Here is a 23,485-nt window from a genome sequence, read left to right on the forward strand (position 1 = left end):
AGGAGGAACTGCCCTCCCTGAAATGTGGTTAATTAGAAAATCCAGACGAAAGCTGAGGGTGTAGAAGTAGTAAGGCTCAGACTCCCTGAAGCCAGCCTCTTCTACAGATGAGGAAAATGAGGCGTAGAAAGCAGAGAGGCTGGTTACGAACTCAATGGGCTTAAAGGAAGTCTCCCTGCCCCCCAGGCCAGGCCCTCATTACATCCCAGAGGACTGGCAGCAACAGTTAAGGTTACCCAGGGCTTCCCTGGTGGCACAGTGGTTGAGAGTCCGCCTGCCGATGTGGGGGGCGCGGGTTCGTGCCCCGGTCTGGGGGGATCCTGCGTGCCGCGGAGCGGCTGGGCCCGTGAGCCGTGGCCGCTGGGCCTGCGTGTCCAGAGCCTGTGCTCCACGGTGGGGGAGGCCACAGCAGTGAGGGGCCCGCGTACCGCAAAAAAAAAAAAAAAAAAAAAAAAAAAAAAAGATTACCCACCCACGGGGACCCGTGGTTACCTCTGGTCTTAACATCCATCGAAAATCTCATTTTCCCCATGTTAAAAGAGCATTAAATAAATAGCTCCTTTCTCACAGAGTTGATGGGAGAAGAAAACGACCAAGAGCTTAGAATAGCATCTGATGCTTACTAAGCACAGAATAAATGTTAGGAAGTGGGAATGATGACGACCACGATGATCGTAAAAGATGCCACTGTTTTAAAGGGAACCACTGCTTGACATTGGGTCTGATCTTGTCCCGGCTGTGCTGGAGCCACAGAGCTGGGCAGCCCATCCAGGAGGGAAGGCAGAGGCAGCGGCTGGCTGGTGTGAGGGGGTCTGCCTGTCCCTCCGGGTCGTGGTCCCCTGCACGCAGCACACACTTCCTGGCCTCTGCTAGGAGGTTCCCCTGTGACTCATGCGGGTCCAGGCCCCTCATCCCGGCCAGCAGCACCATGGCATCAGCCTGGGAGCACCCAAGGGCAGGGCTCCACCCTGCGTCACCACTTGCTCAGCCCAGCCTGCCTGGCCAGCCCCCAGCCCCGAGAGGGGTCCTCAGAGGCGCTGCCTGTCACCTGGCTGCCGGCCTGCACGGTGTCCGCCTCCTGCCCCGGCCACTGGGCCTGCCGTGGACCGCCAGCAGCTGACATGCACGTCATTCTTCCTCTGGGCTGATGCACATTCTTCTGGTACTTTGCACAGTCACTCGTTTAAGCCCGGGAGATCAGCTCTGCTCTTATCTCCATTTTTCAGAGGAGAAAACTGATGCAAAGAAACTTTAAGTGGTTTGTCCAGGATCACAGGGCTGGTGGGTGAGCCAGGCAGGCTGGCTCTAAACTCACGCCCTTTACAACCACAGTATACTGCTCTGAGGGGCCCCTTTCCTTCCTCCTCCAGGACTTGGTGGCCCAGGCTGTGTGAGCGAATGAATGACTAGCTTCCTTACCCGCACACTGTGCACAGCTCTCTGGCTGACCCTATTGTGGCATCATCGCTCCACGTGGGAAAGACCTCGCCGCCCGTTCTGCTCTATGATTTCTGTCCTAAGGTCGGCTTTTCTGTTCTCGTGTCTTTCCCAGATCCCGACTTCGTTACTCTATTTCTCCCGCCGCTCTACAACCCCTCACTCTTCACCTGTGTCCCCTCCCCACTTCCGGATCTGTACTTAGAGTTCCAGCAACTCTTCTCATTGGCTGTGGAGCAGCTGTCTGTAAGGAACTGGCCAATCAAGAAGCCTTATTCTGCTCCACCCCTAGCACCACAGGTTGTAAGTTCCCTCTGGGGCAGGCATTGTGAGCAGGGGCAGGAGTGCGCACGGGTGAAGGGCTTGGTGGGGAGAGAGGGACTCTGTCTAGAGAGGCTAGGCGTGAGGAGAAAGGGGTTCAAGGCAAGACAGAGTTGGGGCCACAGAGGCCAACCCAGCACTCCAGTCTCTCCCTCTCTCCCAGTTTTGAATTGCTAGGTCCTCCTTCTGGCGTGTGCTAAGTGTCAATACAAGGGATGCTACTTCCAGACCTCCAGCAATCTCTTCCTCACCTCCACTTTCCTCTGCCCAGCCTGTGGGCCTTAAGAAGTGGGCACGGACCCTGCTGTTTACTCGCTGGTGTTTGCTCCTGGGTCTGGCCTTGGTCCACTTTGGCCCAGGTCAGTTGGCACAAGCTGGTTGGTGTAACAGCCCTTCCTTCCTTGGCCAGGAGGCTGCCCCAGACCCAGTTCCAGGAGGGCCCTGAGGCTGAGGGGTTCGTCACAGGGAGGGGCCACATGGAGCCCCACCCCCCAGGTCCCTGTGATGCTACCTATAGGATGGTAGAGGGGAGCAGAGTTGCAGATACCCACCGAGGCCAAGAACCCAACTGCCCCAGGCGATCTGTAGGTGCTGCCTGGTACTGCCAGGGCCTCCTGGCTGGGCTTGGGTTCCCGGGTGAGGTGGGGACCACACAGTTATGTGCTGCTTTAGTGGCAACCCTGGGTGAGAGACAGAAATGCTTAGGGTGAGATGCTCTGCAAACAGAAGTGACCTCTGCAAATCCTACCTGGCTTTGCAAACTGTGGTTGGAGCCCTCAAATGCAGTGGACCATGTTGAGGCAGGAGGAGCCCACTGGCCTGTCCTGGGCTTTTCTGTGGTATGAGTGAGTGATAGAGCAAGAATTTAGCAGCCAAACTGGGACCAGCTGCCTGCTGGCTGTATCAACCTTGAGAGTTATCAGCAAATCTTTAGTGAGTTTACCTGGAAGGTCTCTGGGGTTGTGGGGGCCTGCAGTGCAGCCCTCAATCCGTTCCCTCCACCAGTCCTGGGCAAAGTCACCTGGGGAGGGAGTGATTTCTCTTTATGTATACTCCAGTCTCAGAAGCTGCCTTTGTCTCTGGTGCGTGTGTCATCCGGAACTGGAATTAGATTTGGTTATGAGTGACAGAAAAACCCAATTAATAGCATTTTAAATAAGATCAACTTTTATTTCTCTCTTACATAAATGAAGTCTGGTGGTATTCAGTCCAGGTTTGTTATGGTGGCTCTGCAAACATCAGGAATCCAGGCTCTTTCTATCTTATTGTGTTGCCAATCTCAAACATGGCCTCTACCTCATGGTACAACATAGCTGCCAGAGCTCCAGCCACTGTATCAGCATTGCAGCCAGCTAGAGGAAGGACGTGGCAAAGAGGAGCATCCCCCACACACTGAAAGTCACATCCGTAATAAGTCACACAGAATACTTCTCTGTGTACCCTGTTGGGCAAAATTTAATCATGTAGCTGCACCTAGCTTTAAGGGAAGACCAAAAAATGTAGACTTTAGTCTGGGTGGTCTTATGCCAAGCTTAAAATCAGGGATCTTGCTGCTGAAGAAGAAGGTGGAACAAACAGAATATAGCTAGCTGTCCTTTCCACAGTGTGAGACTTGAACAGAGGGTTCTGGGCAATTCATGATTACAGGTCCCTCCAGATAGCAGCCTGGCTGTGGGGAGTGGGGCTCTGCCCCTCCATCCAGGCTCTGTCTCCAGCTTCGGGGCTTGAAGTTCCCCTTAGAGCTGTGGCAGTAGCAGGGATACGATCCTCGTGGAGCCTCCAGCAGGGAGAGGATCAGTTTGATGATCAAGGCCAGCCACGCCATCCCAAAGAGGATCCACAGAGACACTGTGTTCTTGTACCACAGAGGGTAATTCCGGGAGGGGTTCATCCCTGGAGGAGAAGCAAGGTCAGAGGACAGAGACCTGGGAAAGTCAGGGCCATGCTCCCAAAACAGAAACAGACATACATGGCTTGATGTGTCTGAGTAGAATGTGGGAAGTCCAGACCGGGTTGAGATGGCTGGTCTTGTGGTCACCTCCCTTGCATTCTAGGAAGCCTCCCTGGATTAACTCCTAGGGTTTAGAAGCTAAAATTCTTCTTTGTCTTTCTGAAGGACTCTGTGCTCTGTCCCAGTGGTCCTCAAAGTGGGGTCCCTGGACCAGTAGCATCAGCATCCCCTGAGAGTTGGTAAAAAATGTGAATGACTGGATTCCACTCCAGACCTACTGAATCACAAACTCGGGGTGGGCCCAGCAATCTGTGTTTTGACAAACCCTCCAAGAGATTCTAATGCCTGCTCTGTGGTTGGCCTGTTTTTGTGTTTGCTTTTCTCATGTCTGAAGGAAGGGAGCTGTCCAGGGGCTTTAGGAAGAACATTCTCATCCCAATGCCCTCCAGCTGCTTCTCCAGCCCCGCTTTGCATGCCTCTCCCCCTTGAGTGCCGTGCTCTAGTCACTCTGGTCTTTCCCCCATTTCTCCATCTACCCTCTTTCCTGCCCCTGGGCCTTTGTACTTGCTGTCCTCTCAGCTCAGAACGCTCTTCATTTCCTCACCCTTCAGATCTCAGCTCAGACTTTACTCCCCAGAGACTAGACCGGGCCCCTGTCTCCCGCAGTCTGTATGTTACTTACCCTCTCTGGGCCTCAGCTTCCTCATCTATAAACTGGAGACGACAAGAGCGTCCACCTTCTGGGACTGTCGCGACCATCATATGGGTTCACATCGTAAAGTGCTCAGGATGGTGCCTGGCATGTAAGACCTATAGTCGGGCGACCGCTTTCCTCGCCTTTGGATCCCCACACTGTGCCCCAGCACAGTCAGGACTGGATAAGGAATGAGTGAGGGAGGGGACGGATGGAGGCTTAGATAAGCTGTGTCAAGAGCCTACTCCATCTCCATCCTCTTCCCTCTGTGCTGGAGGGTCTATCTTATCAGATCAGGATTGTTCAAAGGGCAGAGATCTGGCCTCTTATTTCTTTGACATCGTCTTCTGTCTCAACTCTCTGTACCGCCCACCCCTCTGTCCACCCCCTACCCTGTCCTGCTGGCCCCAACACAACCTCTTTTCCCTGTCTTCCCCAGCCCGAGCCCCTCTCCTGGGCCCCAGCTCGGGGATGAGCCCACAGCCCTGGGCCCGACGTCACTGCCTGGCGGAAGCTGGGATTGGATTAGGCTGATTGGGTTACAGGGCCACCATTCCGCTGGCGGTCCCAAATGAGATCAGCCGTGAGCCGGCTCCCTGCCCGTCAGCTCCACTTGCTTCTGGCAACAGAGGGGAGGAGGTGTTCTTCTCCCCTCTTATTTCATTGTTTTTTTAGCCGAAATCATAAGTGGCAGGAGACCTGGCAGCTGGCAAGGCGCTCAACGGAATTGCAAACGCATTTGGGGGAAGCGGAGGCTGTGAGCTAGGGAGAAGCAGGTGGCTGGGACCTGGGGGCTGTCCCGGCCACGGCATTGGGGCCAAGAGGAGCGACTGTGAAGACAACACACCCTGTGGCTGCTGACGCAGGACAGTGGACACCCAGAGTCCAGGTGGTGGACCTCAGCACTCCCATCCAAGAAAGGGGTTTCGTCCTATCCCTGGAGGACGAGGAAGGCTGAGAGACATGGGGAAGAAGTGACGGTGGGTTGTCCCCTCTGAGCTATGGAAGATATTAGAACATATGTGTATGAGGATCCCTGGCTTGGGAGTCTATCCTAGACCTGCCTGTCCTTGGCTTGCCTGCTCTATGACCTTAATCAACTTCCTTCCCCTCTCTGGGTCTGTAGATGAGGCAGTCAGGGGCTGGTTGTACAGGTTGGGCACTGCACAACCCTAAATGGTTGCCATTCACACAGAGCATGATGAGGATGGCACCCATGGACTGTTCCAGCTTCTGTCCTTGTCCCCCCTTGACTCTTATGACCTTTAAAAATGACAAGTATTATCATGTCACCTGCCCAGCTCCTCTGAAAACCATAAGTGCTTTCCTTTAGTCTTAGGACAGAGTCCAAAATCCGTGACTCGGCCTGTGAGGCCCTCTATGTGACCAGGCCCTGCTTCCCTCTCCACTCTGAGCTCTCCGCTTCTACACTGGACGTGGGCGACCATGAAATACTCTTCCGACCAGCCCGGCCATAACAGCCTCAACCCAGGGCTGTGTGATCTACAGAGGGCAAGTGAGGGTACGTGTGGTCACTTGTCACAAGACACTGAGATGGGTGCAGAGGGAAAAGTGTGAGTAGCACATCTCTGGAGATGTGGTGAAGGGGACAGTTCTGCCTGTTGCCACTCGGTGGGAGTGGGCTGCCCGGCAGTCCCTCTGGACTTAAAGGACCCTCGTAGGTTCATACCAGGCCTTCTCAGTCAGAGTTTTTGGTTGAAGGGGACTCTGGGGGCCCTGCGCCTAATACACCAGCTTCCCTGCCCTGCCAGTCCCTCCTCACTCCTGCAGCTGTGTGGATGTCTCTGCCGCCCCATCCCCCTGCGCCCCCCCCCCCCCCCCCCCCCGGTGGTGGCAGAGGCCTTGCTGCACATTTCCAGGTTGCCCATGTCTAGAGAGGCCTGCCCCCTCCTCCCCCTGCCCTGCCTTCCCTCAGAGGGCTGTGGGGCCTCTGGACATACTCACAGAGTGTGTCCTCAGTAACCCCATAAAGGTTCCTCCAGGTAAGCTTCTAGGGGAGCCTGCTGTCAGCTATTCCCATCTAGGACCAAACTTTAGGAGCCCTAGTGATCCATGGGCACAAAGAGACTGCAGTTGGGGGTCCCATTCCCTCTTCTCCTCCCCCCTCCTTGCATGGGCACCCTCAGAGAACAAGGACTTGTGGGTTTAGGACTATCACTGGGGACACATCCTGCGTTTCATCCTTTGAGCCCTGGGGTAAGGTGGGGGGCAGTCAGTGGAGGGGGCCAGCTGTTGCAGGAAAGCACTGAAGGTTTTCAGAGGAGCTGGGCAGGTGATATGATAGCACTTGTCATTTTAAAGGTCATGAGAGCCAAGGGAGGACAAGGACAGAGGCTGTACCATTCCATGGGTGCCATCCTCATCACGCTCTGTGTGAATGGCAACCCGTTAGGGTTGTGCAGTGCCCAACCTGTACAACCAGCCATGTGCAACAGCCCTGCCTAGACTAGGGAAACGGCAGTGGGAACAGAGAGGAGAGGGCATACCCAAAACTCATTCTCTGAGCTCTGAGGTGGGCAGATGGGGGCACGGTGGGCTCAGCTCTCCTCAGATACATCTCTCCTCTCTGAGGGTAGGAGTGATAGCGTGACGCACTTGGAGGAAACTGTCCCAAAGCTTCTCTTCCAGAGCAACGGCCTCCCTTCCAAGACAGAGGATATCAGGAAGGGGCAGCATGACGCCCGACACCAGACCTTGCTTCCTGGGGAAGGAGAGGTTTAGGGAAGGGGACTTTGCACGCAGCCCAGAAAGCACTGAGGAGTCTTAGCCATCACCTAGACCAGCCCCTCATTTTATAGACAGGAACACTGATGCCCAGACAGGGGATATGTGAGGCCGTCTGGAAAGGGCTAAGAGTTTTGGAGTCAGGTCAGAAGTCATACCCCACCAGCTGTGCAAAATCTCAGGCAAACGTCTTGGCCTCTGTGAGCTTCGTCCTTCTCCTCAGTAAAATGTGGTGACAATCAACATTCTTGGTTGCTTAATGGGCTATAGCTGTTTGTTACTTTGGTAGGACCTCATTTCAATATTCCAGGCTGGGTTCACATTGTTTCTGCAGGAGAGCAGAAGGGCAGTGCCTCCAACTCACTTTAGGGCCAGAGACCTGAAGGAGGGCACAGAGCCCCTTGAGGCCATGGCCACTGCTCACTTGGTGACCCTTTTGCGGGGGGAGTAAAGGGGGATGGGACTGGGCTGGGTGTCCAGCCACCCCTGCGCCCCGCAGAATGTCCCTCTGTTGCCACCTGCTGGGCAACTGCCACAGCTTTTTAATACAAGGACAGTCGCTTCTGGGGGCCCTTGACTTGACCACGATGGGTGATGACCGCTGATTAAACCCCACCTTGGACCCTCTGGACCACACAGCCCTTTCTTACTGACCAAGTTTGGAGACCAATCGTTTGGGAGTTAGGGGAGGCTGGGATTTTCTGATTCTCCCAGACTCTCCTGCCAGACCCCCTGGGCTGTGATGTGGGCTTCGTGGCCCTGAACCCAGGGGCATTTCGTGGGGCGGGGTGAAGTGGGGAGGAGAGACCCTGGGACAACGATGGACGGGGGAGAGAACTCAGGGCCTCCCTTTATCTGATGAGCTTTAAGAATAATAGGTGAGCCTGGGGAATTCTCAGGCTTTTCAGGATGGCCAGAAGTGTGGCTCACAGCCTGAGGCACAGGGTTCAAACTCCACTTGTCACTTTTTAGCTGGGTGACCTTAGCCCTATCACACCACAAAGGCAAGTTGAACCTGCCAAAGCCCGTGTCCTCTGGACTTTGGGCCCCTAAACCCTTACAGGGCCTGGCACACAGCAGGTGCCCAGGGACACCGACGATGGGCTGATGAGTGGAGGGCGCCCCTCCCGCCTCCCGCTGGGGGTTCTCACCAATCACGTAGTCGCCGAAGCCCACGGTGCTGAGGGTGATGAAGGAGAAGTAGAAGCCCTCCACGTAGCTCCAGCCCTCCACGTGGGAGAAGAGAAGCGGGGGCAGCAGCAGGAAAAGCAGGAGGCCGGACAGGAGGGCGCTGGAGCCCACCAGCCACCGGGCCTTGGCCGGGTCCTGAGGGTGCACGTAGCGCCCAGCCCCCATGAGGCCTCTGCTCAGTGCATGGGGCCGGGGGCAGACAGCCTGGGGGTGTACCGAGCCGACGGCAGGGTGAGCGCTACCCTCGTAAGAAGGGGGCCGCCTTTGGGGCCTCTGCCCCTGGTGTGAGTTCTCCAGGCTCCTGGACAAGGCCTTGGCTAGCTCCAGGTCCCACTGTGTCTCCCCACTGATGTCCCTTTATCACCGAAGACCCCTGTTCTGGGCAGTGACCCCAACCCCACCACACTCCCACCAGTAACCCCGATTGTTCCCACCAGTGAACCCTTTTACCCACCACGGCCATCATTTTCTACCAGAGACTCTCCCTCCGGGCAGTGACAACCTGGCCATCCACGGCCCTGATTCCCACCACAGCCCCCCATTCTAGAAGTGACCCGTCCCTCGCCCCTGTTCCTGCAGCCCCCTCACCTTCCAGGTGACCCCCAGCACGCGGGCGCAGCTGTGCACCCCCTGCTGCATGAGATGCCCCAGTCGGTTCAGCACCACAAGGTTGAGTGGAATCCCCACGAGAGCGAAGAAGATGCAGAAGAGGCGGGCGCCCATCGTGCGGGGGCTCAGGTTGCCATAGCCTGAGGCCAGAGAGGGACACTGCAGGAGGCCTTTCCATCTTCAGGGGCCCCCGTTCCTAACCCGCTACGGACACGGCAGCTGGTATGTATCATGGCCTTCCCTTCCCACGCAGGGCGCTATACTTGCTCCCTCAGTCCAGCCTCAGCCACCCTTCCCAATGCAGATTATGCCCAGATCGACAGATTGGAAAACCGAATCTCTAGGGGGTGCTGTGTGCGTGGGTACACACCACGGAGTGTGAGAATCCCGTCTGTCCTCGTTTCGTTTCCTCCCTCCCTGGGTGGGCAGAGGGATGTGGGAGAGGGGTGTGGGAGCCTGCAGAGCCTCCAGCCACTTCCTTCAGGATAGACGTTAGTTTCCCATGAGTTCCCTCACAATGGGGTATCAGCCCCCCATGGGCAGCAGGGACTTGCCAGCTTTGCTCGTCACGGTATCTCCAGCACCTAGAACTATCTGGACCATACTGGGTACTCAGTCTTTTCGTTGAATGAATGGATGGGTAGCTGAGTGAATCAATGAGCAAGCTGGTGATGGGTTTTATAGATGACAAATGATTTCAGGGCCCAGGCCCATCCTGCTGGCCCAGAAGTATCTGTGTGCCGGTCAGACCCTGTTTCATTCTAGGGCTTGGAAGGTACAGCCCTCCCAGGCTGCTGGTCCTAGGGTAACAGGGGTGCCAAGGAGGCAGCCCGCCGCTGCGCCTCTCAGGACCCCTTCCTTCTGTCGTGAACTGTCCCACATATACCCGGTCTCCCATCTCCCCTCTCCCCCTCCTTTCTCTGCATTTTCTCTGTGTGCATGTGTGTCCGTGTGAGTGTGTGTGTGGTTGGAATCAGAATCATGAACTTCCCTCTTGTCCACCTCTGAATGGCTGTCTCTTTTTTCCTGCCGTTTAGAATTCCCACCCTAAGGGTAGGTGCTGTTGGAAAGGGCAAGGATGGCCCCCAGCTGGGTTCTGAACTCCAACCCTGCGGCTTACTAGCTACGTGATCCTGAGGAAGTCGTGCAACTCCTTTGCCTCAGCTTCCTCATCCGTGAGAAGAAGCCTTATCCTTGGAGGCTGGACCATATGGACAAAATGAGATCTCGAGTATAAAAGTACTCCTACGGTGCCTGGTACGCAGACCAGGCGTGTGGGGTAGGGTGGAGGCCCCTTCCCCGGCCCTCCTCCCCGCTCAGAGCCGGCCCAGACAGCTTTAGGGCAGTACAGAGTGCAGAGAAGAGACAGGGACAGAGTCCACATCAGGAATGGTAGAGCTGGGAAGAGAGAGGCTGCGAAACTCTGAATTAGGTGGGCCGGTCACGGGCCCAGGGCAGAGAGTGTAGGAGGTGTGGGGTTCAGAGATGAGAGACCCCCACACATCTGGGAGACATGGCCCACAGTGACTGTCCATCAACATCCCCTCCTGCTCTGGAGCTCAATAAATGGTGGTAGAGTGCGTATATTTGGAATTCGTTATGTCAGCATTTGTCGAGCACCCACTGTATACTGGGCCTTGTACTAGACCCCGGGGGTGTAAGGGTGAATAAACACCATCCTGCCCCAACCTTCCGGGGCGCAGGGGCCATGGAGTCGAGGGGCCTCCCAAGCATGCTTGCTTCAAGGTGGAGGACTGCCCAAGCCCCAGGGCAGCCTGAGATCTGCTTCCAAGAAGTATTATTTAAAGCCACAGGGAGAGTGCCTCTGGGTGCGTCTGCCTGGCTCCACCCTGGGGAGGAGAGTGACTGGAAGTTTCCTGGGGAGTGGAGCTGGCTGGAGGTGGTAGCCACCAGTGGTGTCCGCCCACCACCTGGTGGTGAGTCTGGTGTCATGCAGGCGCTCGGGCCGGGCGCCCAGGCAGGGTGCCCAGGCAGGGTGATGGGGCAGCCCCTCTGGAGTTATTTCCTGGGTGTCAGAGCCGGAGGGATCTAGGCCACTCTTCTTCCCCAAACAACAGTCCCCAGGCACCCACCCAGGACAAGTTCCACCTCTGCTCTCCTGAGGACAGGCCTAGAGATGGGGGAGGGAGGTCTAGCCCAGGGGTCCAGGTGTGTGAGGGAGGAAAGGCGTTGGAAAGGATGGTGATGGGGTGAGGGGGTGCCTTAGTGAGCTGTGGAGAGGTGGGAAGGGCCGCCTTCCCCAACGCTGCGAACAGGGGGTCAAAAGGCTCTTTTTGGATTTCTGCCCCTCCTTCCTCCCCAACTTTCCCTTACCTCCCCTCTGCCCTCACCACTCCCTAACCCAGGCTGAGTGCTGGGTGGGCCTGGCTGAGCAGACCAGGACACTTACTGTGCCCAGCAGCGTCTTTATTGCTACCCGGGGGACCCTCAGCTGCCTGAAAGGCTGTGTGAGGCAGAAGTCCCCAGAGCAGCATTTCACAAACCTCCTGGGGACCTGGGTGCAATGCAGAAGCCGATTCAGCACATCTTCAGTGAGCCCAAGGTTCTGCTCCCAGGCGGTGCCCACGCTGCTGCGTCTGTTTACGCTCAGAGCCAGGGGGTCCCAGTAATCCCTCCGAAAGTAACTGGTGTCCTGTCCCTCAGGGGAGGCCGCCCTCCCCAGCCCCGCCTCCCTGGCCCCATCCTGCTCTTACCGATGGTGGTGATGGTGGACACGGAGAAAAAGAAGGAGCCCACAAACTCCCAGCGCCCCATGCTGGTGGTGTTGTCGAGGACGATGTCCCCATTTTGGTAGGCTTGGATGATGCCCTGGGGGAGAGGCTGTAGTGACCACCAGGCTCTGTGGGGTGATGGGGCCCCTGCACCCAAACACACACACACGCGCGCACACACACTCGTGACAATGATCCCAGCCTGTCTGGGGCTAGGAGGCTCTTTCCCTCCAACCAGGGGCTCCCCACGGGCAGGGACCATGGGGATAGCTCCTTCCCCTCTCTTCACCCCAGAGCCCAGGTCAGCCCAGGATATCTCACTGGCTGGAAGAACTCCATTTGTTCTCTCCCCTGCTCACTCCTGCTCTTGCAACAAGCCCTGGTACATGTGGTGTATTAGGGGAGCTGAAGATAAAGGAGATGTGACCTCAGTCACACAGGCAGTGCAGCTCCATGATCGCGGGTGAGATATCCAACTTCTCTGCTCCTCAGTCCCCTTCTCTGTAAAATGGGAGTACTAATCGCACCCACTTCACCGAGTCGTTGAGGGTTAAATGAGGTATTAGGTGTAAAGACTTAGAACAGTCTGGAACATGGAACATGGGAAAGGTTAGCAGTTGCTATCATCATCATTACTGCAAATATAATGCTGTTGGAATACAGATAGGGAAAGTGTGCATTCTGATGGCGGTAGGGGCAGAAGGCTTCATGGAGGGGGTGATGTTTTAGTTGGGCCTTCCTTGAGGGTCGGATAGGACTGTTCCTGGTGGAAGGACGTTTAGGTAAATGGGGCCGCAGGAGCAAAGGCTGGGAGGGAGGACTGGGTCTGGGGTGTAGAATAGGGAGACTGCAAGGTAGTTGGCAGCCAGGCCATGCTTGACTCTGCCATGCCAGGGATGGAGTGGCAGGCATCTCCTAAGGTCACCGAGCAAAGGCGAGGCAAGCTCAGGTATGTGTGCTCTGTGGCAACTGGCAGCATAGAAGATGCTGGCAGATGGGAAGGGGAGAGAGTCCTGCAGGGGTGCGTGATGGGGAGGGCCTGGGCTGCATCCTAGCACAGAGTGGCCCAGGAGGCACAGAGAGAAGATATTCAGAAGCCCAGGGCTCTGGCCTTATTTGGTGTGGGTAGTGAGAGAAGCATCTAAGAACTCTGTGAAGGTGTGTGGAGGTGAGGCCAAGGACAGAGATTTAGAACAGGCGGAGGAACAGGGCTGGGAGGAGGAGAACTGCTTGCTCTTGACCCTGTGGGAATTTGAGGGCCGCGGGAAGTTGCACTTACATGTCTGCACTCAGGGGGTTGATCTGGGTTGGAGATACCACATCCCTATTCTTGGGGATGGTTGAATCCACAGGGGCTTGAGGAAGGAGGTGAAGTGGGGGTGGAGCAGGAGGGCGTGGAGAGGAAGAGATGAGAGCCCCCCAGGGATCCTTGGGAAACACGCACATACACAGATCTGTACTGAGCCGGTACTCATGGTTGACAACCCCAGTGCACTGGCTATGAACCTGTGCATTTGTATTTAACCTCTCTGAGCCTCATTTTATCCATCTCTAAAATGGGGATGATAATAATGGCACCTACCTGTGAGGTAGGTGGGGATGAACCAAGTTAATACAGTAGGAACAGTGCCTGACACACAGTAAGTGCCACACAGAAGCATTTACTATCATTCCCGTTGCCATCATTGTCACGTTCCTTGGGCCCAGGCTGCTGGCAATTGAAGTCCACCACCTTTTCAAGCGGCGTGTCACACAGCCCCCAGGACTAGGCAGTCGGGCTGTATTTGTAGAAGTTGAGATGTAGGGGGTGGAGGTGTCACATCAGATTCTTAACAGAGATAGTTCTTTCCCTGTCCAGCTCCAGGCCCAGCCACAGCGGCCCAGTCTCAGGGCTCAGGACTCTACCTCCAATCCAGTGCTCCGGTCCCTTCCCACCCGACACACTTCCCTGCGACCTTCTGGGGACTAGCTTTGGGCTGGTGACTCTGGCACACAGGCCTTGCCCTCCTCGCCAGAGGAGGCACGGGGACTGCAGGGTGGGGATGTCGGTCTAGGGGCGCAGCTGTCTGCACCCGCTGACCAAGCCACGGTCCAGGACGTTGATGCTTCCGCCAAATCCAAGCAGCGCCGGGTCCCTCGTTGCCTGCCCAGAGTTGAAGGAGACCTCCGTCCATCTGTGAGGCCCTGCCCGGAAGAACCCTCGCCTGCCTGCCCTCCTCCCCAGGCCCCGATGGGTCTCCCCCACCCCCTCAGCAGTCTCTGTCCTCCCTGACCTCTGCATCCTCCCACCCGCCGCCCCCTTCAGCCCCTCCAGGCCTCCGCCCAGCGCTGTCTGCCGTCCTTGCCCCCAATTCTCAAATTTGCACCTGGGTCTCCGGTGGAAGGGGCCAAGGGTGCCCTTTCGCCCTTGGCCCTAGGTCCGACATCGACACAGCGCCGCACGGTCCCAGGTCGACCCCCTCCTGCCACTTCCCAAGCCGGCCAGCGCGCTCTGTCCCTACGCCGCCCGTACCCGGTCGGCCCCGCCAGCCAGCTCTGGACCCCGTTAGCGCGCCCCTTGTCGTCCTCGTCCCCAGATTCGGGTGTGTGCGCCACGCAACTCTCTGGACAGGGAGGGTCACGCCCTCTCGCCCCGAACCGCGGACTCGTGGCGCCGCGCTGCGCATTGCTCTCGCCGGAGCTGGGCTCTTTCCATCGGGGTCCAGCCCAATTCTGGAGTCCCCACTCGGCAACGCGCGCCTCCGTTCGTCCCCGCGTCTGTGCTCTCCACTTTCTTTTGGAGAAGTGCTCCCGGCTTTGCCCTGACCCGAGCCGGTGCGTGCCCTCTCGCCGCATGCCTGTGCACCCCGCGCTCCGCTGCGCCAGCCACCTCCCTACGCCCCACCACGCGCCCGGGCCGCCCCGCTCGCCCCTGACCCGGATCAGCGAGTCCAGCGCCGGGTCATCCAGACAGGTGAAGTTCCGCAGCAGCGCCCACTTGTCGCGCTGGAATCTCTCGCTGGAATCGTGCGCCGCGGGGCTCTCCAGCAGCCAGAACACGCCGCTGCCCAGTGCCAGGTAAGTCAGGTAGGCAAGCAGCAGGAGCCATGTGCTCGGCATCGCGCAGCCCCAGACCCTGCCCTCGGGCGCCTCCGGTGCTCTCCGCCTGCACTCAGCGGGAGAGGCAGGGAGGTCGGAGCCGGGAGCCATGGACCAGGACTGAAGCGGAAAGGAAGGGCTAGGAAGGAACTGGGCTGGTCCGTTCTCTAGCCAACGCCTGCCTGTGCCCAGTTTTCTCAGCAGAGGAGGCGTGCTGGGGAATGGGACAGCCCTGCCCCACTCCCACCGGGATCCAATCCCAGGGACAAAAAGAGGCCCAGCTGTGGGCATCTGGCCCCGCCTCGAATGTGTGTGGAGTGCCCACCCCCAGGCAGGCCTAGCTCTGGGAGAAGGGAAGGGCTGCTGGGTGACCGCAGGCGCTGGGAGAGAAGGGGCCCAGAGCCTCCCAGCGTCCTGTAGCGAACAGTGGGAGGGACTCTTGCAGACCGCACCCAGGGTGAAGAGAAAGTGCAAGCGAAGTTTATTGTCCTGGGGCACTGGGACTATTGCCACGGACTTGCTGCCTGTCGGGTCCTCTCTGGGTCTCTCCCATCACCATCCTTTCCTTTATGTGCCCGAAGATGAGGGGCTCCAGCCAATCACCACTTGCCCATGAACTTGGGAGGCAAGAGGGGCCTTGACCAGTGGGCTTGTCCATTCCCTGCTTCTGAAGAGGCCCCCTCACTCCCTCCTCCACCCAGGATGGAGGAAGGGTCCAGGGTGTGTAAAGAGTCCTGGGGGTCCTCAGTGTCTCAGGCCTCTCCTCTGTCTTAGGAAGCCCTGGGTGTAACCTGGGTCTCTTGCTGCTGTAGATCCTTCCCTAGGTGTCCCATCCGAGCCTCCTCTGCTTCACAGCCTTGCCTCAGTCCTGTCCAGAGGTCCCCAGCCACTTATGGGTCTGTCTTGCTGAGAGAGGTTTGCAGTCCTTGGTGAAGTTGGGCCTTGAGGTGGACTGGTGTAAATCTCTCCTTTCCTCCTGGCCAGAGATGTCACAGTCTGGCAGGAGAGAGACGAGGCTGCACAGGGTATTCCCAAGGGATGCTGGGCCTCCACGCAGGTCATTTCCCGGAAATCTCCTGGGATCAGCGGGCTGGTGTTTTCCCAGGGAGTGTTTGGAAAGGCTCTTAAGAGCCCAGAAGGGGTGATGAGGTCAAGGGGTGCCCTGAGGGGTTCAATGGAGGCCTTGCCCAGGAAAGTGGGCGGGGACACCCAAGCGTGCCCAAGCCTTGTTCACGGACAACTCTAGACCTGTAGGCAAGGGGAACTGGCAGGCTTACAGGCAGCTTGCCTACCCCTCCGGCTGGCAGCTTCCTGAGGGCAGACATCCTATTTGCATGAAGATGGCCCCCAAGTCCCTGCCTGGCCCTCTCCCATCCTCGACCCTCCCTGCCAGCTGGTCCCATGGGCACTCGTCATACCCAGGTCTGCCCCTCATCATGGGGTTGTGGCCACTGGGTCAGGGTTGCCTCTCTGCTTGTCTAGTCCTTCCATTTGGAGGGCAGGAACATTCACTGTTGTTGCCCCAGAGCCTGGCCCGGTGCCTGACACACAGTGGGGGCCTGATAGCACGCTGTGCATGTATCAAGTGAGGCACAAATAAAGTCGCCCTGTGTTTGCTGTCCTGAACGAGGTCTCTTGGGCGGAGGATGCAGGGAGGGCGATGGAGATTTGGCCACAATGATCCATGTCTAGATTCAACTTTCTCGGGTCACTTTTGAGGGAGGGGCTCTGGGACAACTGTGCACATCCTGCACCCCACACACCTGTCTCCCATCCTGTCTCTACCTCTCTTTTCTGTTACTTTCTTGGATGCTCCTGTCTCCTTTCTCCATCCGGAGAGCCCCTGAGACCAGCTCTGGCTGGGAAGTGAGTGGGTTGGCAGAGGAGGAGGTGTGGCAAGAAATCCAGGGGGCATACGGGGTGACTGGGGATGCTGGGAGGGGCTTCTGTGGCCACTGGGGGGCCTCATGCAGAGATGGGAATCTTCTGAGGTCTAGGGAGCCCATTAGTCTCGGGGGCTCCCCTTTCCTTGAGGCCTCTGCTGAGCAGCCAGAGCTGGGAGCACCTGTGCAGAAGCAGGGGGCCCAGTGGGAGGACCAGTGCCAGCCATGCCAGGCCCAGGAGGATCCAGATGGCTGCCAGGCTCCGGTACACAGAGATGTAATGCTTGCTGGGGTCCGTGCCTGGCCGGGAAGGGGGACATGATAAATGCCAGAGGTCCGAGGGCACAGCCACCCCCCCCCACCCCAGGTTCCACAAGGGCTCTCACCAGCCTCCCAATAACAAGGATCGGCAGTGGAGGTCCCTGGGGGAAAGGGTGATGGGTCCTAGACCAGCAATTTCTGAGGATGTTGTGAGAATTCACAGCAGCCTCACAAAGTATTTGTCTCCCCTGAGTACCCAGGGGCTCTCTGGTCCTCAGTAATTACCCACTGCGGACATCTCCCCATCCCCTGAATCCCAGTGGCCCCCACCCCGAGATCTGCGATGCCTCTTTCTCACCGACGACGTAGTCCCCGAAGCCAATGGTGCTGAGGGTGATGAAGGCGAAGTAGAAGCCCTCGCTGAAGCTCCAGCCCTCCACGTGGCTGAAGACCATGGGCGGGAAGATGAGGACGAGCAGCGTCCCCAGGGCCAGGAACAAGGCCAGGCCCAGGGTCTGCAGTAGCTGGAAGGGGAGGAGTCTGTCTCTGAGTCCACTTGGAAGACCCGGGATTGTAAATTGCGGGGTGTGGGGGGGGTGGGGGTGTGGGGTTCTGGGGCAAATTAGGAAGTGGGCTGGGCCATAGCCAGGTCCCTGCCCTGTCCTGCCCTGCAGACCTCTGGGATGGGGGTTGTATCTGTGTGTGTGTTACCTTGCCCAGGCCAGGGAAAGATTCGGTCAGAGGGATTGTGTCGGTGGGTCAAGTTGGAGACTCCTTCAGGTGTGGGGTCCACATGTACAGTCCCCCAGGGAACTCAGATCTGGGATGGAGGATGGTCATCGAACTGTCCCAGATTCCTCTGCACCCCTGCTTTCTTAGCGTGCCTAGCTTTGCAAGGGGCCGATGACAGGTGGGCACTGGTGGTGTTCAGGGTGGCGTGGAGTTTGCTTTTGGGGTTCTGTGCCGCCCAGATAGATCCCCCTTCAAAGAAAACCTTGCCAAGCCACTGGCAGGTGGCCTCCAGCCGGCAGCTCCCTCAGGGTGTATTGCAGCCTGGCCCAAGGACACACCTTCCCAGGGCCTGACTGAGCCCAGGGCAGAGTCCTGGCCACGTCAGCGCCCACTGCGGGACAGCTGGGCCGGCCGGCACCTGCCGAGCTCCTCGAGGGGTGGACCAAGGCTTTGTCCAGCCTGCAACACAATTTAATTTCTCCTTCTGCCCAGTCCTTTTCTTCCATAGGTGTTGACCCCTAATACCATGCTAGCCAAACTCTTTTCTCAGTGTCAGCTTCTGGAGGACTCCACCTGCAACAGACTCTGTCCCAGCGGGGCTGTGGGGAGGGAGGGGCCCTACCTGGGAGCGCCTGGGCTGGTCCTCCCACCTCTCCAGTGTGGTCAGGTGGGCATGCAGCCCCGTGCCCAGGTGGTTGAGGAAGAGCACGTTAAGCGGGATGCCCACCAGAGCGTAGAAGACACAGAAGACCTGGCCTGCCTCCGTGCTGGGCGCCAGGTTCCCATATCCTGCAGTGGGAGGAGGGTGTGCAAATATGGGGAAAGAAGAGTTCAGAACTGCCTCCCCGACAGACTCTGGCAGAGGTAGGTTTCCCACCACCACTGGGGGTCGGGGCGTGGTGAGGGGAAACCCCTCTGCTCCCGTGAACACCCTTCTCAACCTCTTCTAGAATGATCTCTATTTGTAAGAATCCTGCTTGTCTTTGAAGGCCCATCTCCAAAAACACTGACTCTAGGAAGCCCTCCTGACTGCCACTCTCTTCCTCTCTACTAGGTGTGATCTCCCACAGTGCTTTGTGTCATTCCTATCTATATTCTACTTTGCCCTGTGCTCTTGTTTTTGGCTTATCTTATCCTTCTTTATTGGTTCAGAAGCTCCTTGAGAGCCAAGCTTGGGTCTGATCCAAGTTCATACTCTCCTACCTCCACTCTATCTTTGCTTTGAATGTCACCTGAGTTCAAGGAAGGTGTGTGGAACTGGACTTAATTGAATGGATATGGAGACCGGGGTTAGTGGGGTCTGGGGTTTCCTTGTGGGAGGTGGTGTGGGTTTTCTGGCTGAGGGGGTAGAGCAGATGCTTCACCATATGCCCTGTCCCCTTGGAACACCGAGATAGCACCTGCAGCTGGGTGGACAGTACACGCAGAGGACTCCCTACCCCAAGTCCCTGCTTCTCTCTACCTGAGAGACCTTTGGGCAGGTCCAAAATACCGGAAAATTAATACATCCGGGATCAGCCCTCAACCAGCAGGGGCAGGAGTTGGTAGATAAATACGCCTGCTTCCTCTCCCCTGGCAGGGCTCTCCTTAGCTTCTCAGAGGGTCTCCAGCACTGGTGAACCCAGTCGCCCTAACCAGTCCCCTGCTCATTATTGCAAACTTCGTTGCCTTTTCCTGTCTCAATTTCCCACTTGTCCTGCTTCCCGGAATCGTCTCCTAGTCTCAGCACCTGCTTTTGGGGAACCCAAAGTTCAGCAGGGGCATTGGGGGTGCCCTTCTCCACCCTGACCCTTTACCTATGGTGGTGACGACCGTGCCCGCAAAGAAGAAACTGCTACCGAAGTCCCAGTTGCTGGGGTTGGTGGAGTTGCCTTTGGGGTTCACGCCCTTCACCCAGGCTTCCATGATGACCTGTTGGGGGGGTGGCATGGGGTGGGAGGACGAGGGGAGCTGACAGCACTGGCTGGTGGCCAGGCTCTCTGCAGGGTGCTTCCGTGTTGTCTCACCTGGTGATATTCTTACTCACACTCCCATTTCAAGGAAGAGGAAACTAAGGCTCAGAGTGGCTGACTTGCCCAAGGTCATTGAGGTCCAAATTCACTGGCTGCTCCACTGGCCAGGGCTGAGTGAGATGCGCTGTGAGTGTGGCTGGTGGAGGGGAAGGGGCCTAAGGAGGCGGAGGGTGCTTACGGACTGGGGTGCAGGTGGGAGATGCCACCTACAGCCAAGAGGGTGAGACTCCATGGGTGGTCAGAACAATGGGAAAATTTCAGGTTGGATGTTCCTGGAAGGGCTTACTTGGGAACTTGAGGTTCGGGACCACGGGAAAGCCATGGGGCTGCCCTCCCATGGGGCTGATTGATTCCGGACAGAGAACCGGGCGCTCTCTGAGCTTCCAGGTGAGCTGGCAGCCTTGCTCTTTGCTGCCCCCTAGTGAGTCCCAGCCCAGGCCTGCCAGAGAAATTCCATCAGAGGCCAGGGCAAAGGTCCTCTGGGTGTGTGTGTGTGTGTGTGTTGGTGGTGTATATGTATGGTGTGTTGTATACATGTGGCGTGTGCATGGGTGCCGTATGTTGCATGTGTGTGCATGCTGCTGTTTACGGAACCAGAACCCCACAGGCTCAAGCCTAAGCCCCTCTGTCCCCGGGCCCAGCCCTCTTGGAGGTGGGCAGGACTCTCTCGCCTATCTGCTCTCCATCCTCCTCCCCTGTCGCTGTGAATTGTCCCAGGGCAGCAGTGCAGCCTCACCACCTGGTAGATCCCTAAAGGCAGGAAGGAGGCGGTGGGGGAGGGAAAGCTCCAGCCTCCAGTTCCTGTGGGAACCGTTTCCCCGCTGGCTGGGTGAGTGTGCTCTGCCGGGGTGGGATGGCCCCTGAGGGCCAGGCCAGTCTGGGTGTCCTGACACAGGCTGTCTGCTTCTCCTCAATTTGGCAGAACTGGCCTCTTCCCATGTGAACTTTGGCCTCCCCTCTTTCCCACACACCCAGAGAGGCCAGGACTGAACATTCCAGAACACACCCGTTCCCCAGAGACCCTCGCACGTGGGAGAAGCACTTGCCCTAGACCCAGCTGTCCCGTACTCCAGCCTGAGGGTCTCCATTCTGCCCAGGAGGGGCTGTGATGTCGGCGAGGGCACTGGGCGTGGGGTGCCCAACGTGGACCATCCATTCTTCTCTAAGAATCCACGCGTGGTTAGAAAGGCAGACGCGAGTCCCGGGACCTTGGGCAAGGCCTTGTTTCCTCATGGTGTCGGTCTTCAATACCGTTGTTACTACTGTTTATAGCTTTTTTCCTTCTTGTCATCTGAACAGTACAGCTGACCCTCCACATCCATGGGGTCCACACCTGTGAGGTTCACATCCGCGGATACAGCGGGCTGGCTGTCAGGTACTTGAGCATCCACGGGGCTCCAGGAAGCAGTCCCGCGCAGATACCGAGGGGCAACTGTAATCTGTGTTCTTTGGGAATCTTTCTGTGTTTTCCCTTTTTTGGCCACGCCGCGCGGCTTGCAAGATCTTAGTTCCCTGGTTCCCTGGTCCAGGATGGAACCCATGCTCGCTGAAGTGGAAGTGCATGTCCTAACCACTGGACCGACAGGGAATTCCCCTCTGGGAATCTTACCCTAGCGTTCTTCTGCCTCTCAGCTAGACATACCCTGGCAAGTGAGGGTCCCTCCCAAGGGGGCTGAGGACCTCTGGGGAGGCCTGGGGGTTGTTAATCTGTGGCACCTCCCTCGGGGCCGCAGTCCAGCCTGTGTCTCTAATTAGGCCCCAGCTATGAATCCCTCCGCCGCTCTCTGGCTCCTGGGTTTCGCCTCTAACCTGGGGCTGAGTGTGGAGGTGGGTCCGGGGCCTCCAGGGCCTCTGCCTTTTACCCGCTGGGTCTTGGGAGGCTGCTGAATCCTTCCCAGCCCCGATAGGGGTGCTGTGGTCCCAGCCCTGTGCTGCTGGGGAGCAAGGAAGTGAAGCCAGAGGCCGGAAGCCTCATTTCCTGGGAGAAAGCGCCTGGACAGGCCTCTCACAGCTCCGGAACGTTCTCTCATCTCCTAGGCCAGCCCACTTCTCATCTCCTAGGCCAGCTGTTCTCCATCTTCAGGGGGAATTAGTGTGACCTGAAGGGCTTGTTAACACACAGCCTGTTGCCCCCACCCCGAGTTCCTGATTCAGTAGGTCTGCGGTGGGGAGTGACTGGTGGCATTTGTAACCAGTTCCCAGGTGGTCCACACCTGGGACCACACTTTGAGAACTGCTGCCCTGGGTGGTATCCTGTCCCCTGCACTTATGCTAATTTTTGTGTTGAAGAGCAGCCAGGCTTGGGTGCGAATTCTGCCTTTACCACTAACTATGTAGCTTTGGCCAACGTACTCGACCTCTCTGTTCCCCAGTTCCCACCTACAAACTGGAGACAGTGGTAGAGATAGGTATTATAATTATGAGGAAACACATGTAAAACACTGGGCCCCAGGTGATGGATCAGGACTGGTCTGACCCCAGCGTGATGACCCTGCTCCTGCCGTTTTGGGCACGTCGTAAACACTCAACACGCGACAGCTATTGTGATGATTCCGCAGCTGGCTAGTTCCTTTGCAGCGGGTGGGAACACTCAACCCCCTGGTCTCCAGTGCATTCACCTTCCCCTCACAGCACCCTGGTTTTGCCTGGTTTCTGGGAGAGAGGGTGCTGGGGCCCCAGAGTTTGTACAGAGGGGCCCGAGCAGGGGTGACCCGCTCTGCCACCAGAGAGAGGCCCGGGGGGGGGGGGGCACCGTAGCTCAGCCACCCCAGCTGCTGCTCATCAAGCCTGGCTCCACGGCAGGCGTGGCGGCTGCCCCTGACCTTTATCTGTGTCTCCAACTCAAGTGTGGTCAGCACAGGGGTGTGATCTGGGGAGAGGGCAGAGGGTGCAGCAGCCCCGGAGTCGGGGAAGGGGAAGCTGTAGGAGCGTGCGGGGCAGAAATATGTGCAGCGTTGATAGCACTGACACACGTTTCACATTTATGCAGCAAGTGGCAGCTTAGAGAGCACTTTTAATCAGCTGTCAGATGTCTGCAGCATATAAGGTTATTCTTCTCTCCTAGAAGAGGATCAGAGAGGTTAAGTGACTTGCCCAATGTCACACAGCAATCCGGTTGTAGACCTACGGCCAGAATCCGGCACTAGGTCTCATCTGGCTCTCTGTTACCACCATACTCTGCTTCCAAATAGGACCTCAGCCATAAGTGATGGCTCTGGACCTGCAACGAGACCCCTCTTCTGCCCACCGGCCCACACCAGCATCTTCCCTTCACCTGCACAAACTGCTCCACGGCCTGCTGGTCCAGGCAGGTGTAGTTCTCCAAGAAGCGCAGCTTCTCAAACTGAAACTGGTCCCTGGACTGAGCCTCCGCCTGTTTCTCCAGCAGCTGGAAGATGGTAGCGCCAAGCAGCAGGTAGCAGACATAGGCCAGCAGCAGGGGCAGCACCTGGCCGCCCCAGCAGCTGCAGAGCCTGGTGCGGGGCATGGCGTGCCCAGGACTCTGCCAGGGCCGTGGGGCTGGCTGTGGGTTCAGAGGCGGGAAGCGCCCGGGGACCTGTGCCCAGCCTCCTGCCTGCCTCGCCCTTCTCGGCACAGGTGTCCAGAGGCTGGGGAGTCTGTTTGAACAGTGCAGCTCAGCTTGGCTGCACTAAGTACCGTGAGTGCAAACAGTCCTGTCACCCCCCGCCCAGCCTTTTTTTTTTTTTTTTTTTCCATGGAGAGCAGCAAGTCAGGGGCAGGGACCCCCTCAGAGACCTAATGGTCCTCCTGAGGCCATCGTGTCTCACCTTCTGCCTCCAAGTTGGATGGGCGCTTTGGGGCCAAACCAGATGCTCCCC

The 23,485-nt window shown here is 57.6% G+C and overlaps 2 protein-coding genes across 2 annotated transcripts; both read right to left on the reverse strand.

Annotated features, from left to right (window-relative positions):
* Positions 1-2,907: 2,907 nt before the first annotated feature.
* On the reverse strand, positions 2,908-15,032 carry KCNK17 (potassium two pore domain channel subfamily K member 17). Its single transcript, XM_032647312.1, has 5 exons — positions 14,597-15,032; positions 11,663-11,777; positions 8,928-9,088; positions 8,300-8,474; positions 2,908-3,651 (listed from the first exon to the last, which is right to left on the reverse strand). Exons 1-5 carry the CDS (start codon positions 14,867-14,869, stop codon positions 3,344-3,346), a joined length of 1,032 nt encoding a protein of 343 aa, XP_032503203.1. The 5' UTR covers positions 14,870-15,032; the 3' UTR covers positions 2,908-3,343.
* Positions 15,033-16,680: 1,648 nt separating this feature from the next.
* On the reverse strand, positions 16,681-23,272 carry KCNK16 (potassium two pore domain channel subfamily K member 16). The gene is made up of 5 exons (XM_032649589.1): positions 22,921-23,272; positions 19,431-19,545; positions 18,257-18,423; positions 17,261-17,426; positions 16,681-16,941 (listed from the first exon to the last, which is right to left on the reverse strand). The coding sequence occupies exons 1-5, from the start codon at positions 23,131-23,133 to the stop codon at positions 16,724-16,726; spliced, it is 879 nt and encodes a 292-aa protein (XP_032505480.1). The 5' UTR covers positions 23,134-23,272; the 3' UTR covers positions 16,681-16,723.
* Positions 23,273-23,485: the final 213 nt, after the last annotated feature.

The sequence above is a fragment of the Phocoena sinus genome, chromosome 11 (genome assembly GCF_008692025.1).
Source record: "Phocoena sinus isolate mPhoSin1 chromosome 11, mPhoSin1.pri, whole genome shotgun sequence".
In the NCBI taxonomy this organism is placed as follows: Eukaryota; Metazoa; Chordata; class Mammalia; order Artiodactyla; family Phocoenidae; genus Phocoena; species Phocoena sinus.

What these genes read in the sequence shown, in the direction of transcription:
- KCNK17 (XM_032647312.1), bottom strand. Translation starts at nt 14,869, where the DNA reads ATGGCTCCCGGCTCCGACCTCCCTGCCTCTCCCGCTGAGTGCAGGCGG. An exon ending in GTCCACCATCACCACCATCG is followed by an intron (nt 9,089 to 11,662) that starts GTAAGAGCAGGA and finishes CTCTGGCCTCAG; the next exon opens with GCTATGGCAACCTGAGCCCC. An exon ending in TGCTGGGGGTCACCTGGAAG is followed by an intron (nt 8,475 to 8,927) that starts GTGAGGGGGCTG and finishes GTGCACCCTCAG; the next exon opens with GACCCGGCCAAGGCCCGGTG.
- KCNK16 (XM_032649589.1), bottom strand. Translation starts at nt 23,133, where the DNA reads ATGCCCCGCACCAGGCTCTGCAGCTGCTGGGGCGGCCAGGTGCTGCCC. An exon ending in CCGTGGAGCAGTTTGTGCAG is followed by an intron (nt 19,546 to 22,920) that starts GTGAAGGGAAGA and finishes CCCCCCCAACAG; the next exon opens with GTCATCATGGAAGCCTGGGT. An exon ending in ACCAGCCCAGGCGCTCCCAG is followed by an intron (nt 17,427 to 18,256) that starts GTAGGGCCCCTC and finishes CTCCCCTTCCAG; the next exon opens with CTACTGCAGACCCTGGGCCT.